The sequence below is a fragment of the Amblyomma mixtum genome, chromosome 3 (genome assembly GCF_055824585.1).
Source record: "Amblyomma mixtum isolate Tamu chromosome 3, ASM5582458v1, whole genome shotgun sequence".
Taxonomy (NCBI): Eukaryota; Metazoa; Arthropoda; class Arachnida; order Ixodida; family Ixodidae; genus Amblyomma; species Amblyomma mixtum.
Window position 1 is genome coordinate 3275651 of NC_143014.1, and position 13670 is coordinate 3289320.

Consider the following 13670-nt stretch of genomic DNA (forward strand, 5'->3'; position numbering starts at 1 on the left):
TCAGCCCAGCTGGCGGTGCGACGCAGGGTGGGAAGCAAGACACTGGTGTGGTGCGAATAGGCAGATTGTAGTGAACTGATGAGATACTGTGCTGGCTCCAGGTGCGTATTCTAGTTTTGGTAGGCGAGAAGTGAGGGGCGTGCCGTAGATGACATTTCAAAAAACCCAATGATCGGCTAGCTCGATGTTCGTTACCTTTTGAGTGCCAGGAGAGATCCTGGCACAAGGTGACGCCTAGGTACTTGCATGAGTATACAGATTCAAGTGGAACGTTAGCTACTGAGTAAGTGAAAACCTGGGGGTTACATCGGCGGTGAAAAGATACAAGTTTACATTTATTAGGATTAAGCGACATTAGCCAGTCATCGCACCAGGCGTGCACTGTGTTAATGTCGTTTTGGAGCTGTGATTAGTCGGAGGTGTTGGAAATTGTGCAGTAAATAACGCAGTCGTCTGCAAACAGACGAGCATTGCAAACCAGGTTTGGAGGTAATATGGAACCTTGGGGTACGCCTGATGTTACTGGAAGAGGTTGGAACGTGACCATTAACGAGAACAAACTGGGAGCGATGAGAAAGGAATTCTTCGATCCATAATAAGACGTTAGGATGCAGTTTTAGCATGGTTAGTTTTAGCAGTACACACCTGTGGGGAACTTTGTCAAATGCTTTAGCAAAGTCTAGAAAAATAGCGTCAGTTTGTAAATTTTGGTCGAGGTTGGAGTGAACGTCGTGAAGAAAGATGGGCAGTTGAGTTTCACATGACAAACCCTTGCAAAACCCATGCTGTGGTGGATGAAAGAAGTCGTTAGTGTCAAGAAAGTCCATGATTTGAGAATAGATGACGTGTTCCATGATTTTGCAAGGTATGCTGGTTAATGATATCGAATGGTAGTTTAAAGGAGTATCTTTGTTAGCTGATTTATAGGCAGGAATGACCTTTCCCACTTTCCAGTCATGCGGAATGCATCCTGTAGAAAGCAACTGTGAAAACAATAAGTACATTGCAGAAATGCTTTTAGTATTGCGCAATATTTTGGGGTTAATTTCGTCGACACCGGCCGTTGATGAAGTTTTAAGGTGTTCAATGAGCGAGGAATTGCTGGCTTCAGAAAACACGACAGCAGGCATGTTGGACTGTATATTGACGGCGGAAGCCCTAGTTGGTGGGTGAATTTCGTTAGTGAATACAGATGAAAAGGCATTATTAAAGATGTCGGCGCACTCATTGTCAACAGCTTCTTCTCCAGACTCTTTAGGAAGAGCAATGGTATGTGCCGGGTGCTCACTTATTACCTGCCAAAACTTTCTGGGATTGGAAGTCAATAATTTGGGGAGGTCATTGTGAAGGAAAGAGTGTTTTGTGTTGTGGATTGCAGATAGGTACGTGTGTTCGACTGCATAGTATTTTTGCCACACGCAAGCATCATGTTGCTTTAATTTTGATGCACAGAAAAGGTGTTTCTTTTTATTGTCGAGCCTTTTTATTGTTTCGGTATACCATGTTTACTGACTGTCCAAGTGGAAGCTTATTTTGGGGATGTATCTGTCGGTTAGTTCGCTAACCTTGCTCTTAAAGAGGGAACAATTATCATTTACTGAATGATAGTGAAAAGATGCTTCAAATTTTGTACGATATTGGCTTAATTCGAGACAAAGGCTTCATAGTTTCCTTTGTCGTAGGGGCGAATAGTTCTGTTTTGATTTTGGCGCCGTGATGGGTGGAACTCAAATGTGGCGTGGACCACTTTATGGTTGCTGATATCGTGTAGATAAGTGACAGATGAGAGGGCTTCTGGGTGGGTAGTTAGGATTAGATCTAGGATGTTTGCACACCCTTCTTTAACGTGGGTTGGTTCAGATACCACTTGTGTTAAGTTGAAGCTTAGGCAGACCTCAGTGAAGTCATTCGCTTCCCTGTTGCTGTCTGTCTGCCAGTTGACTTCTGGAAAATTGGTCTCCAAAAAGAATATGTGTTTCTGTGTATTTCATCAGTAATTGGCTGATCACATCGTTAAAAATCAGAGTTGGTATGTGGCGCACTGCAGCAAATGCCTAGCAGTACGGTTTGGGGCGCAGCACGACAGAGTGGCCATACTATCTCAAGGTCTGATGGAATATTAATAACTACATGAGAACCGATTGTTAACTGCGATGAGGGCACCTCCGCCGCGAGCGGGTGTACGATCTTTGCGAAAAAGGTTAAAGTTCGGCAAGTCAGCGAGAACTTCGGTATCGGTGACGTCATTAGTGAGCCATGTTTCCGTAAGTATCTGCAAGTTACTAGGTGATGAACACAAGATTGGAGATGATTTCGGGAAGAAAACTGCGTCTGTTAGTGAAAATCGCTGAAAAGGAGAGATTAGGCTGGGGGGGGTCGCACGTACAGTCTTTGTCAAAAGTAACCAGGCCGGACGTTTTTCTTCTCATTTGTATGTTAAAGCTTTTATGCCAGCCCTCAAGCTCTAAATCTCTGTATGGTAAGAATAACCCCTGTTCTCACCTTCAAAAAACTTTTTGATCATTAAAGGGGTGGAGACACCAAATTTGTGGTTCGCGCGTTCTTAGTTTCAAACGTTTCTTATGGCTCTAGGAAGCATGATACACTCTCTCAAAGATTCATATATTCACAGTGAATAATTTATTATAGCATTTTTAGGTGAACGATTTTCGGTTTCGGAACGCCGAGTTGGACAGTGACGTCACAGACGGGGAAGATCAACTACTTCGCTTGGTCACGTGGGCCCACAAAAGTTATGACGCACCTACTGCTGAATCGTCTGCTTTCTCACACACGTGCTGACCAGCGCATGAAAAAAACAACGGCATGGCTAGTACCAGCAGCTCGGATTCTGACGGATCTGAATCCAATGAGTGAGGACATCGACTTTTTTTTTTATCGCACGCTAATATCGCCTTCGAGGGTTCGCGTGAGGATGCGAAGCACTTTGCAAAATGCCAGTAAGCATCGCTGCGCCGCTCTACCCAAGCTGCGCCCACAACCGGTGTCACACTTCGCCGCCGTGCAGCAGTACCTGAGCGCTGCTTGGGATGGTGTACAAATATCACAAGAAAAGACAAAATCGCCTTGTTATCAGAACTGCCAGCTATACTCGAGCAGTGACAAAGCATGCCTGCTTATGTTGGGAGCTTTCGGCAACGGCACCGCTCGCGGGCGCTCCGGGCGACGAGCTCTGCTGCTGCCTGGCTGCCGTGGTCGTCGCTAGGCCTATAGCCTAGCTGTAGCAAGCGGCCGGCGCTTCGGAAGTCGCCTGCGCTATAATAAAAGGCCTACTTTTCACAAATAGCTGTAGTGTTAACAGACTCATCTCACAATAAAATAATAGTATGGTTAATCTTCTCGACGCCTTCGGCAGCGGAGCTAGCGGGCGCCAGGCGAGCCGGACCCCAACGTCGCGCCAGCGGCAGCTGCTAGGCGCGGTTGTGGCAAGAAATTTGCTCATATCACAGTTGTTACCTCTACCAGCAGCTCAGTATTGGTCAGCGATCCTCAAAAATGACACTTTTTTCACATTTCTTGTCGCATGGTTTATTATTTACGCCAAGAACACTCTTTAGCTCGCTGTTATGACGTCGGCAGACGGTATCCAGGCTGACCTACCGGCCGGCAGACTCGGCGTACTTCACGTCCGCACAAGAAAATACGAAACAGCCATGCTACCAGAAAGGATGCTTTCTACATTCGAGATACGACAGCATGACTGTGCTAAAAGTGGATCTTTCGGCAGCGACACTGCCTGCGGCAACGCCGGCCGACGACCTACGCAAGGGCGTCCGCAGAATTTTTTGCAGGGGGGGGCCCCATTGGCTGTTGACGCCGGAGGGGGGGGGGGGGGTTATGTTCGTAGCAAAAAGGCACTATTTGCGGAGTAAATTTATTTATTTATAAATAAATAAAATAAATAAGTAAAATACACACATGAAAGAAAAATTACAAACAGCAAATTAAAGCGTGGCTAGGAGAGATACATTGGAGTTTATCAACGAAGAAACAATTAAAATTAATAAAAATGCAAAAAGATACTATCACTTCGTGGAGAAGAGTGCTCAGTCTTGCTGCATACGGGTTCTCGACACACCCGGATTGATGACCAGCACACAGCACAATATGTTCACAAACACGCAACGACAGTCAGTCAGTAAACAGCAACTGTAGACGCCTCGGATTTTTCTGGGCGAATTGCGTGATGACACGGGTGATAAATTCATTCCTGTGCTTCATTACACGCTCTCGGTGCACACTCATCATACAAAGGCCGTCCAGTCTGTTGTTTGTCATCGTTGAGCGTAGCCACGTTTTCACTCTCCTCATTGTACTGAAGGAGCGTTCGACCGTACAGGTAGTAACTGGCAAAGCCAGAGCCACCTCAATGGCTTTTGCAACACCAGGGAAGAATGTCTTGGCCTGATGTAGAAGCTCGCAGTAAGTTATTTCTGATGGGTCCCCAGTTTTGTTGCACCACATCTCGTACCAAGAGATGGCCTCTTCCTTGAAGTTGTCGATGCCGTAAAAGCACTGGAGTTCTTCGGCGAGAACAGCGAACTCAACACGGCTCAAGTGCTTCATTTTTGATGGATGCAGCTGGAGAAGTTTGAAGCTCCTCTCATTGCTTTCAGAAAAGCGCCGAGCTAAAGAAGCAGTGAGGGAGTCCAAGTACGGCACATATATTGCCACACGGTAGTATTCCTCCGGCGACTGAATCCCGTAGTTGTCTCGGTGGGCCTGACGAGAGACTTGTCTTGGCACAGATATCACCACATTTAAGTGATTGGCTGCCTCCCTTGCTGTATTCATGATGTTAGAGAACTCCTCTACAGCGTTCGTCCGGTGGCCGCGAAAAATACGTTGCAGCTCAGTGATGTGGTCATGCACAGAATGGAAGTCCATGGATACACCTTGCAGAATGTTCGTAACTGGTTCGAGCCGAGCGCTGTACTTCGCTACAATATGCAAGCAGACGATGAAAGATGAGCTTGTTGTTGCGCAGTAGAGGATGTGAGCTCGTTGTCTAGTTGCAGCGTTCGAGCATGATTCCGTGGACGCGAGCTCCTCGAGTGCTTCGACTATGGCCACGTAATGCTGAGAGAAGATCCTAATAGACTTATATTTTGCAGACCATCTTGTCTCACACAGCATCGGAATGTTCGGCACCAATTTACTCCGGAGTACGCTCTCGCGGAAGAAGTTTATGGTTTGTTTGATTATGCCAATTGTGTTTCGAATTTCAGAGACGTCGTTCAGATCGTTGATGACGAGATTTAGTTTGTGACTTGCACAGTGGAAAAATAGTGCCTTCGGGAACTGTTTTTGTATAATTTTGTTCACTCCAGCTTCTTTTCCAGCCATTGTAGAGCATCCATCGTACCCCTGTCCAACGAGGTTCGAAAGAATCAGCCCGACATTCGTCAAAAACTTCAAGATTGCCGCGGCGATGCAAGCGGAGTTTAATTGCTCCAGCTCTACAAATCCCAAAAACTGCTCTCGAACGCACACTTCGGCTCCCGCCTTGTCAATAAAGCGAACGCCTATAGACATCTGCTCTTTTCCTGAAATATCTGCAGTTTCGTCAGCAAGAACGGAAAAAGCAAACGCTTTGTTAGCTTCGGTAACTATCTGCTCTTTCAGGATGTCGCCACAGATTGTGATGATCTCGTTCTGGACGCGGACAAAAGTGTACTTGGCATTGCCAGCAGAAGAAGCGAAGTGCTCCTGAAGTAGAGTATCTCCAGCTTCTACACGAAAGTCAAGCAGATCATTGAAGACTCCACTATCGGACTGCTTGCCGCGAATTGGCAAGTCATGCGTCGCGCAAAAGACAATGGTGGAAACTATTGGAAATAGTTTCTCACGGTTCCTTTCAACTTGCGCGTGGAGTGCTCTGTTCAGCTGCTCTACAACGGGTAGCTGCTTGCCTTTCATCACATCCATAAAGTTCTGTGAGGCCGTCATTGCCTCCTGGTGCCATTGGGATTTTACGTGATCCCTGCACGCCTCGTGCATTTTTCTGTAGTTACTGAAAGCGCGCACGATAAAACTTCCTTGAGTACCCCGGTGAACACGTGGAGGAAAAATGACGCAAAAACGACAAATTGCGCCTTTCGCTGTCGCTGAGTACGCAAGCCAGGGGGCGTAATCTCCCAGCCATTGATGTCGAAAAGGCCTCTTTCCAGGTGTTACATCCTTCTTAAAATCGTATGTAACATTTGGTGACCATGGCTTAGTAAGAAGACGTAACTTCAAAAAGTCCGGTATGCCAGTGAGTTTAGCTTTGCCTAGAAACTTTCCTAAGTCATATTCTTGAGGCAAGTTATTTGTTTTCTTGATGTTGTCTCCGGACTTCGATCCCAAGCAAGGAGAAAGGGAATCGTCTCGGCTTACTGCGTGACCGGAGCTCGCTGGTGAAGTTCCTTCCATGGAGACGACGACGTCGGCTACTGTCCGGTGATGAAAGGTTGCATCGCTCTGGTCAAATCCGGACTTAAATCCCAAGAAAGGAGAAATGGAATCATCTCGGCCTGCTGCATTACCTGAACTCACTGTTGACAGAGTCCCTTCCATGGAGTCGACGACATCAGCTACTGTCCGGTGATAAAAGCTTGCATCACTCTGTTCAAATGCTACACCGTTGTCACATATCACACCAGAATCTGCAGGGGCGCATTTGGATAACGCTTCGTCAGACAACCGCTGACGCTTGAAGCAGCGCCGAATGTCCATCATTCGGAACCGCGCGAGACAAAGCTGGCTATGGAGTTCTTCGGGGTTGGTAGTGTTAAAAATATATACACATTGATTGAAAAAACGGTTGAATGCGTACGTTGAAAACGAAAAATGACTATATATACAACGAAAACTTATTTACAAGATAAATGCACGCTCGCAGCTTCATACACCTCGCTCCATCTTGCTCGCGCAACCACACAGTCGAGTATTTGCACACACACTACTCGCCGCTCGTCGTTTTCTCGTCCGCTGTCTTGATTGTTCTCAGCTTCGTTGACAACCGGCCACTAAAAATACCGAAGCACAAACACAGAGGCGCGCACACATGCAAGGGCCTACTTGCCGCAGTATCCCCGAATACGCACTGTTGGAGTTGAGGGTTCAGGACAGGAGTGCCGCTGAGCGAAGAGGTAGATGGCGAAAGGAGAATAGGTTTATTTACATTTTACATTGGTGGTTAGAAGTGAGACGATTCTGCCGCATCCGTTGTCGAGTTTTATATCCTTCTTGTTCCCTAAAGTCCTTAGGTTGAGGACGCCCTTGCCGGAGTGGGAGGGGCCTAGAGCTTTCACCTGTGCGCACACACACGACACTGCACTCATGGTCACGCCCCTTCACATGTGGAGTCTGAGGGAAAGAAGGTTGTCGTCGAGGTAGCGTTGACGGCGGTAGGTGATGGCCTCCGGCCAGCCGAAGGTTTCTGCGGGTCACCGACATCTGTTGATCATCAAATGCCACCCGCCGCTCGAGGCCAGACGCGAGGTCACGAAAACGCCGAAAGTGGTTCCTCGTGCTTGGGTCGGAGATGAGGCCCGCCAGCTTGTCGCGGTGCTTGGGCACGCCAAAGAGCAACCGGAGACGAGGCCCTTTGTTCCCTGGCACGGTCACGGCAAATGGGGAAGATAACGTTCGTCTCCCCGAGGCGGCGGCGGCGTTCTACACGTGCAGGCACTTTGTGAAGGGGGTCTGGTTTTGTTCCTGCACTCCAACCGGGCAAACTCCGTAATTGAAGTCAGCTGGCACCTGGGTCCTCTCGGTGCTTGTGGTCCATGGCGGCAGGCCCGAAAGCAATCACCCTCAAGTCGCTAGCAGCCATACACAGTAGAAACAGGCGTGCTGGCGGCCACCCGGCGAGACTTGTTGTCGTCGTTCCTAATAGCACTTTGGGGGTGAAAGGAACGCCTCGCGACTTCCGAGGGGAAGGGACACTCGCCACTCCGGTCGGAAAATTTGTTTTGTGTGTTTTTATGGGGTTCAGAGCCCCAAAACGACTCAGGCTATGAGGGACGGAGTAGTACAGAGTTCCGGATAATGTCGACCACCTGGGTCTCTCTACCATGCACTGACATCGCACAGTACATGGGCGCTGTTGGGATTTGAGGCCAAGCCAGAGGTGACAGGCGAGCCAGGCGAGCCAGGCAGGCGCCATCGGGCTGCCTTGACCAAAGGCGCTGGCTTCCGGAGAAGATGCAAGGAACGCTGGTGTGGGGGCGCCTCTGGAGACTGCGTCGCCGTGAACAAAAGCAACTGCTAATCCCCTTTGCCGAAGATTCTGAAAGCGGCGCTTCTACCGAACTGCGCTCTCCCGTGGATCGGAGGAGACAGCGAGCGGCGGCGGCGCCAACTCATCGCCTGCTTGCCCTTGAGCAGCCCGACAAAGCGGGGGTGGACACGGCTGATTTGTCCCTCCCTCCTGAAGAATTCATCGGTGGCCGGATTGTGCACTGTCTGCCTCCGTGTGGCTATCTCTCTAGAGATCAAAGAAACAGGCACCCATCTCAAGACGCCTCGAAACACATGCTCGCCGGTGCCGCTGTATGTCTGCAATGACGCGTCCCCGGACGCGGCACTTCGCAGATGTGACCCAAAGCTGGAAGCGGGGCCGCTTTTACTCTTTTTGCTGAGCGCACCGCCGCCCCTGGTGTGCGGCCATCACTCACGGTTAGAGTGAGTGATTTTCCAGGGGGGTGCAGCCGCCCCCCCTTGCCCCCCCCTCCGGACGCCCATGGACCTACGCGCTGGTCCCAGACTGCCCTAGTCGTCGCTAGGCCTAGCTGCTTTCGCATCGACTCCGCAGCTGAGGGCGCTTCGGGACTGGCCAGCGCTCAGAAACGTGCTCCGCTCGGCACCCCATTACTGTGAACTCGTCCCATAATAACAGATATGTTCGATTTCCACGACGTCTTCAGCAACGGAGCTAGCAGACGGCAGGCGAAGAGCACCAGGTAGCAGCAGTACAAAACCGGCAATGGGATGAAATTTGCTTGCATCGCAGTCATCACTTCTACTAAGAACTGGTATTTGCCAACGATCGTCAGAAACGATGCATTTTTTATATTCATATATCCCAGGGTCAGCTATGAACGTGAACAAACAATACTATCGCGTTCTTCAGATGCCGGCGGTCGGCACGAAGACTGGCGCAGGCCGCCCGGCTCCAAGGAGTGCGCCCTATGTCATCATGACGCTGCCGCGCTCGCATTGGCTGCCGTTTCCCGTCTTTGCTGTTGCCGCGAGCGGCCCGCCGTTGACATCTAGCAGGCCGGACGCAGGCAACGAGCTGCAATCGGACGTTGCGCCGCTGTTCGCAACGGCGCGCCGCAAACCGAGCGAGTGGCGGTTAGCAGCAAACGCGGCTCGCTGGTGCGTCGACTGCGCTCACGCGGCTGTGCCCCGCTCATCGTACGTCACTGTATTTTGGTATAATGTCACTAAAACTTCAATTTTTCTACACCCCTTGTGACGTCATGGTTGATGGCGCTAGCGATGGGTCTAGATCGTGAGAGTGAGCATTTAGGTAATCTTTGGAACCGAATTAAAATATATTTTAAACGTTTGTTGCGTCCAACACCTGGCTGTGAGTGCCCTCCCAAGCAACCACCGATATCCTTCGGACGGCCGACAGAGGTCTATTTCGGATGTTCTGTACGTCCGCTGAACATCCGCAAACAGCCGGTAGACGTCCGTCGGCCGTCCGAAAGGTGGCCAAAGGTATACGGATCGCCCGCCGACGGACGTCCAGTTGAGTACGTCCATTGGCGGATCTTTCTCGAATATTCGCATATATGGTGCATGCGTGCTTTTTTCACTCCGCGCAATGCAATAAAACCAAAAACAATTTGATGCATAGCACGCATATTGTGGTTGATGATACATCAGCAGAGCCATGGGTTACATTCGGAAAATTTCTTAAATGTGGCTCTTCAAATGTGGCAAGCTTGGGACACACATCCGTAATCTTCCCACCCACAGGATTTCTGAAATAAAAAAGAACGCGGCAAACATCAGTCATGTGAAACAAATGGCACAATGCAGTAGCCCAAGTAAAAACACTGGAACCAATTAATAGAAGTGTTTAATGCTGCAAGTATAACAGACAATGCACTTTAACGAACACCTCAATAAGTATAAGGCAATAACAGCTCTCACTTTTCCACACCATATTTGACAATGTATCTGTTCTTTATTTATATTCATGGGCCTTAGGGCACTAACCTGCGCAGCACTGTACGCGACTGTGCACAGAAAGCCGCAAAGCTTCCGTTGCGAACCACTGCGACCTCACGTGCTTCCTATGGTCTGCCTTTCGCGCGTTGTCACTCTTTATATTTTCAATTTTGGGATACTCTAGCTTTTTCTTCACTCGTGACTCTGGGCTAGGGGGCGGTACCCACGAAACACAAAACGTCTTACAAACGTCTCGGAACCGCTCCAAATGACTACAAACGTCTTGCGCTGCGTTCAAACGTCTCATAGATGTCGACAAGAAGTTTCCTCTGCGACGTCTCTTAAACATCTGCAGTCAGATGTTTGCTGTGAAACTTCCGTGAAACATCTGCAGTCAGATGTTTTCTAGACTTGTTTCTAACACGTGGAACTTAAGACCACGTCGAGGAGACGCGCCTAGCAATCAGCAGAGAGTTGCCGCCGTGGATTAAACATGCTGTAAATCACGGCACGTAAATTAGATGGCTCTCCTGCTTGACGTTTCGAAGAGCAGGCGCGCCGGTGCAAAGACCGCTCTTTGTATTCGAACACTGAAAGCGCGTTTTCTCCTACGGAGCCCGAATCACGTTCCACATCTTGTGCAGCTAATCCGCCACTCGTAAGGCTGGATTTAGGTAACATATAATGGCCCTGAAAGCCGACGGTAGTTACGCTAGCGAAAAAATTTGCTTCATGTTGCGAACGCCTCGGCTAGCTGGCGGCAGCACGTGGATTGACAGGCGCAGCGTACGCTGCCTTCGCCGCCGCCTTCGCCGAGCTCGCTCGTGCGCTTATCACCCGCGTGCTATCGTGTCGGCAGATCTTGGAGGCAATAATCTTTCTTGAGTCACGCCGCAGCTTGCTGCTTGGTGTCGCTCGCACGGTGGCGATGCAGGCTAGTTTGCCAAAGTGGTTTTAACCGTTTGGAGCAGTACCTCATTTCGCCATTTAGCGTTGCAGAGGCTAGCGATACGCGCGCGAAGTGGATGCTGCGTACGTTGTACGTTTCGCTGCGCACTTTTTTCCGCGCTGGTTGGTACTTCACGCCGCTGCAGTTCGCAGTATCCCATTTTTCTGCGGTATCGTTTACTACCAGTGTTGCACTGAGATGTGAGCCTCGTTTTCCGCAAAAGTAAGTAACCTTCCATTTCTTTTCTGTGGTGAAAGTGTCGGCCTTGCTCTCGCTAAGCCTCTAACGCGCCTGATTGAACGGTCTGCTAGTGTGTCACTCCTTTGGTTTACAAATCACAGAACAGTATCAGCCAGTGCTTTACATACCAAAGTGCTATTTGAGCTTTTGCTAAGTGGATACAGCTAGGCTGCTCTCGCATGCGAGTTGCTTTCTTTACTAAGGCGGTGACAAGGTGAACGTGACAAAGCTTCAAACCAACCAGCTTTGTTTAGTACGTTGATAAGGCGCGAATTTTTTCCTAGACATTGATTAAGTCTGTGCTCTATCGCATTCTGGTAGGGTTTTATTCTTGCCAAGGACTCTCATCTGGCCACCTGTGTGCTCTAATTCTTGCTGTGATTGCCGAAACTCGCGTTAAAAAGGCTTTGGTTATCTTCACTAAGGTATTTGTTCGGGCTAGTCGGTACATTGTTAAAACTGAAGGCACAGCGCACGAAGGACCTGTCCTGTCCATCGTGCGCTGTGCCGTCAGTTTTTGGTTATCTTAACTGCATCAAGCTTTTATTTCATTACGATTGAGAGCCCCGGCACAAAGGTAGTTTACTCAGTGGTGCTGCTCTGTATGTGTGCAGGCTGTTTGACAGTGCAGTGAAGTACTACGGCTCTTTGCAGGCATGGCAGCTTTTATTTTCTGGAAAATCATTGCGCCGTGCACAGCTGGCGTTGTCCCTGCTTCACTGTGAGCATTTCGTTTTGGGTACAGGCTGTTCAACAGTGGTTTTCAGAGGACCTCCTTGCCTGCTCAAATTCTCAAGTTTTGGTAAGCACGCTTTGCAGCTGACACCTTTTCTTTCACTTCATGATTTCTTGTATAGGTCTAGGCTCTTTGCTAATGTTCATTCCACAAGCCCCATTATTTGTTTGTCCTTTAGAACCCCAACTGTTGGCCGGAGGAGCAAGGACCTGGTCTAGTTTCACGCAAATTAATCGCAGCACCTTGTACTTGGTTGTTCAGAACACTTGGCCTGGAGAATGTTTCAGTTCTGAGGTGGGAATCTGGACAAATGCTTCTTGTGCAGTGGTGTAAGTAATCTCTTGCCCGCTGTTTGAGCTTCATCGTACAGATTAGAAAGGGCTTGTTTGGCAATGCAGTGTTAGGAACCTTATACATACACTTTTATTTCTTATCTTTCAGATGTGCCCCTGTGTGGCTGTCAAGGAGAGGTCCAAGATTTAACACATCTCTGGTGTATACTGAAGTGATGCAGGTATTACCAGGACAGCAGCATATGTGCTATGTTCTCGTGCGACGGTGCAAGATGTCAACCATCAACCACTTTTGATTCAGCCACATCTTGCAGGTAAGAGAAAGCCTGTTTGCAAGATGCAGCTTAGGAGGTTCTGTGAGTACAGTGTGCATCACAGTAAGGCAGTGCACTTGCTATTGACTGCTTGGCTTTCAGTGTCCATGCACGCTGTTTGAATTTTGCTTCTGTTAAAGGCCTCCACAGTGATGACTTCTTGAGTTTATGGTGAGCCGTAGCACTCTGCTGAAATGCCGCTTGCAATGACATCATATGCATATATGTTTTTGGTTAGCTTATTTTATTGCCTGTGCTGTCACTCCTTGCCATTTCCTGGTCTTACTTGCTTCCGACTCCTCATTGGCCATTCTACATGCACCTGACTGACTGTGCTTTTGGTTACTTTAATATTAATTTTTCACTTCTGCAGGCTGCTGAACAGAGCTGGATTTGACTTCCCCTTGTTACCATCTAGTTGGCATCCTTCTTCCAAGAAAAGCGATGTTTGGAACACCTAGCGAGCTCTTCATTGCCGTCCACATCACAGAAACTTGATCATCAACGCATCCGTTGTGAACAAGGCCTGGGGCCGAATGAATTTTTGATTTAACAGTTGGTTGCTGCTCGACACTTTCCCGCCATTCAAGTGCTTACCGTTGTAATGTCAGCCAAACCAGTGAAGCTACCTCCTCCATGGCTTCTAACATTAATTTCCTGGTCCCTTTCTTTTTTGTGTGTGGGTGTATGCACTGGATTCAATAAAGAGTAACGCAGTGACTGAAAAGTGTGCTAGCACATGCATTTATGGCTCATTACTACAGCCATACATCCCTTGTAATGTGGGATTATTGTTCGGGTCATTGCAGATCAGCTTTGAGTTCATTTTTGAGTGTATACCAGAAAAATGAACTATAAGATTTTTAAAGCCTTAGAGGGTTTAAAGGCAGCACTGAAAATCAGTCTTGAAATGCGTAAGATATTACAGGCGCCCATTTCGGAAAAAA

General features: G+C 48.6%; 1 protein-coding gene across 6 annotated transcripts; it reads left to right on the forward strand.

Moving 5' to 3' along the window:
• The first annotated feature begins 7936 nt into the window (after nucleotides 1-7936).
• On the forward strand, nucleotides 7937-13450 carry LOC149349119 (uncharacterized). Of its 6 annotated transcripts, XM_089578073.1 has the most exons (6): nucleotides 7939-11362; nucleotides 11995-12034; nucleotides 12126-12182; nucleotides 12295-12445; nucleotides 12558-12723; nucleotides 13097-13450. In XM_089578073.1, the coding sequence occupies exons 1-5, from the start codon at nucleotides 11217-11219 to the stop codon at nucleotides 12623-12625; spliced, it is 462 nt and encodes a 153-aa protein (XP_089434199.1). In that variant the 5' UTR covers nucleotides 7939-11216; the 3' UTR covers nucleotides 12626-12723; nucleotides 13097-13450. The 6 variants fall into 6 exon arrangements, 1 of the variants encoding a protein (XP_089434199.1); XR_016289963.1 differs by lacking the exon at nucleotides 11995-12034 and having other exon boundaries at nucleotides 7942-11362; nucleotides 12271-12445; XR_016289960.1 differs by lacking the exon at nucleotides 11995-12034 and having other exon boundaries at nucleotides 7949-11362; nucleotides 12035-12182.
• Nucleotides 13451-13670: the final 220 nt, after the last annotated feature.

What these genes read in the sequence shown, in the direction of transcription:
- LOC149349119 (XM_089578073.1), top strand. Translation starts at nt 11,217, where the DNA reads ATGCTGCGTACGTTGTACGTTTCGCTGCGCACTTTTTTCCGCGCTGGT. An exon ending in GAGCCTCGTTTTCCGCAAAA is followed by an intron (nt 11,363 to 11,994) that starts GTAAGTAACCTT and finishes GTATGTGTGCAG; the next exon opens with GCTGTTTGACAGTGCAGTGA. An exon ending in AGTACTACGGCTCTTTGCAG is followed by an intron (nt 12,035 to 12,125) that starts GCATGGCAGCTT and finishes TTTTGGGTACAG; the next exon opens with GCTGTTCAACAGTGGTTTTC.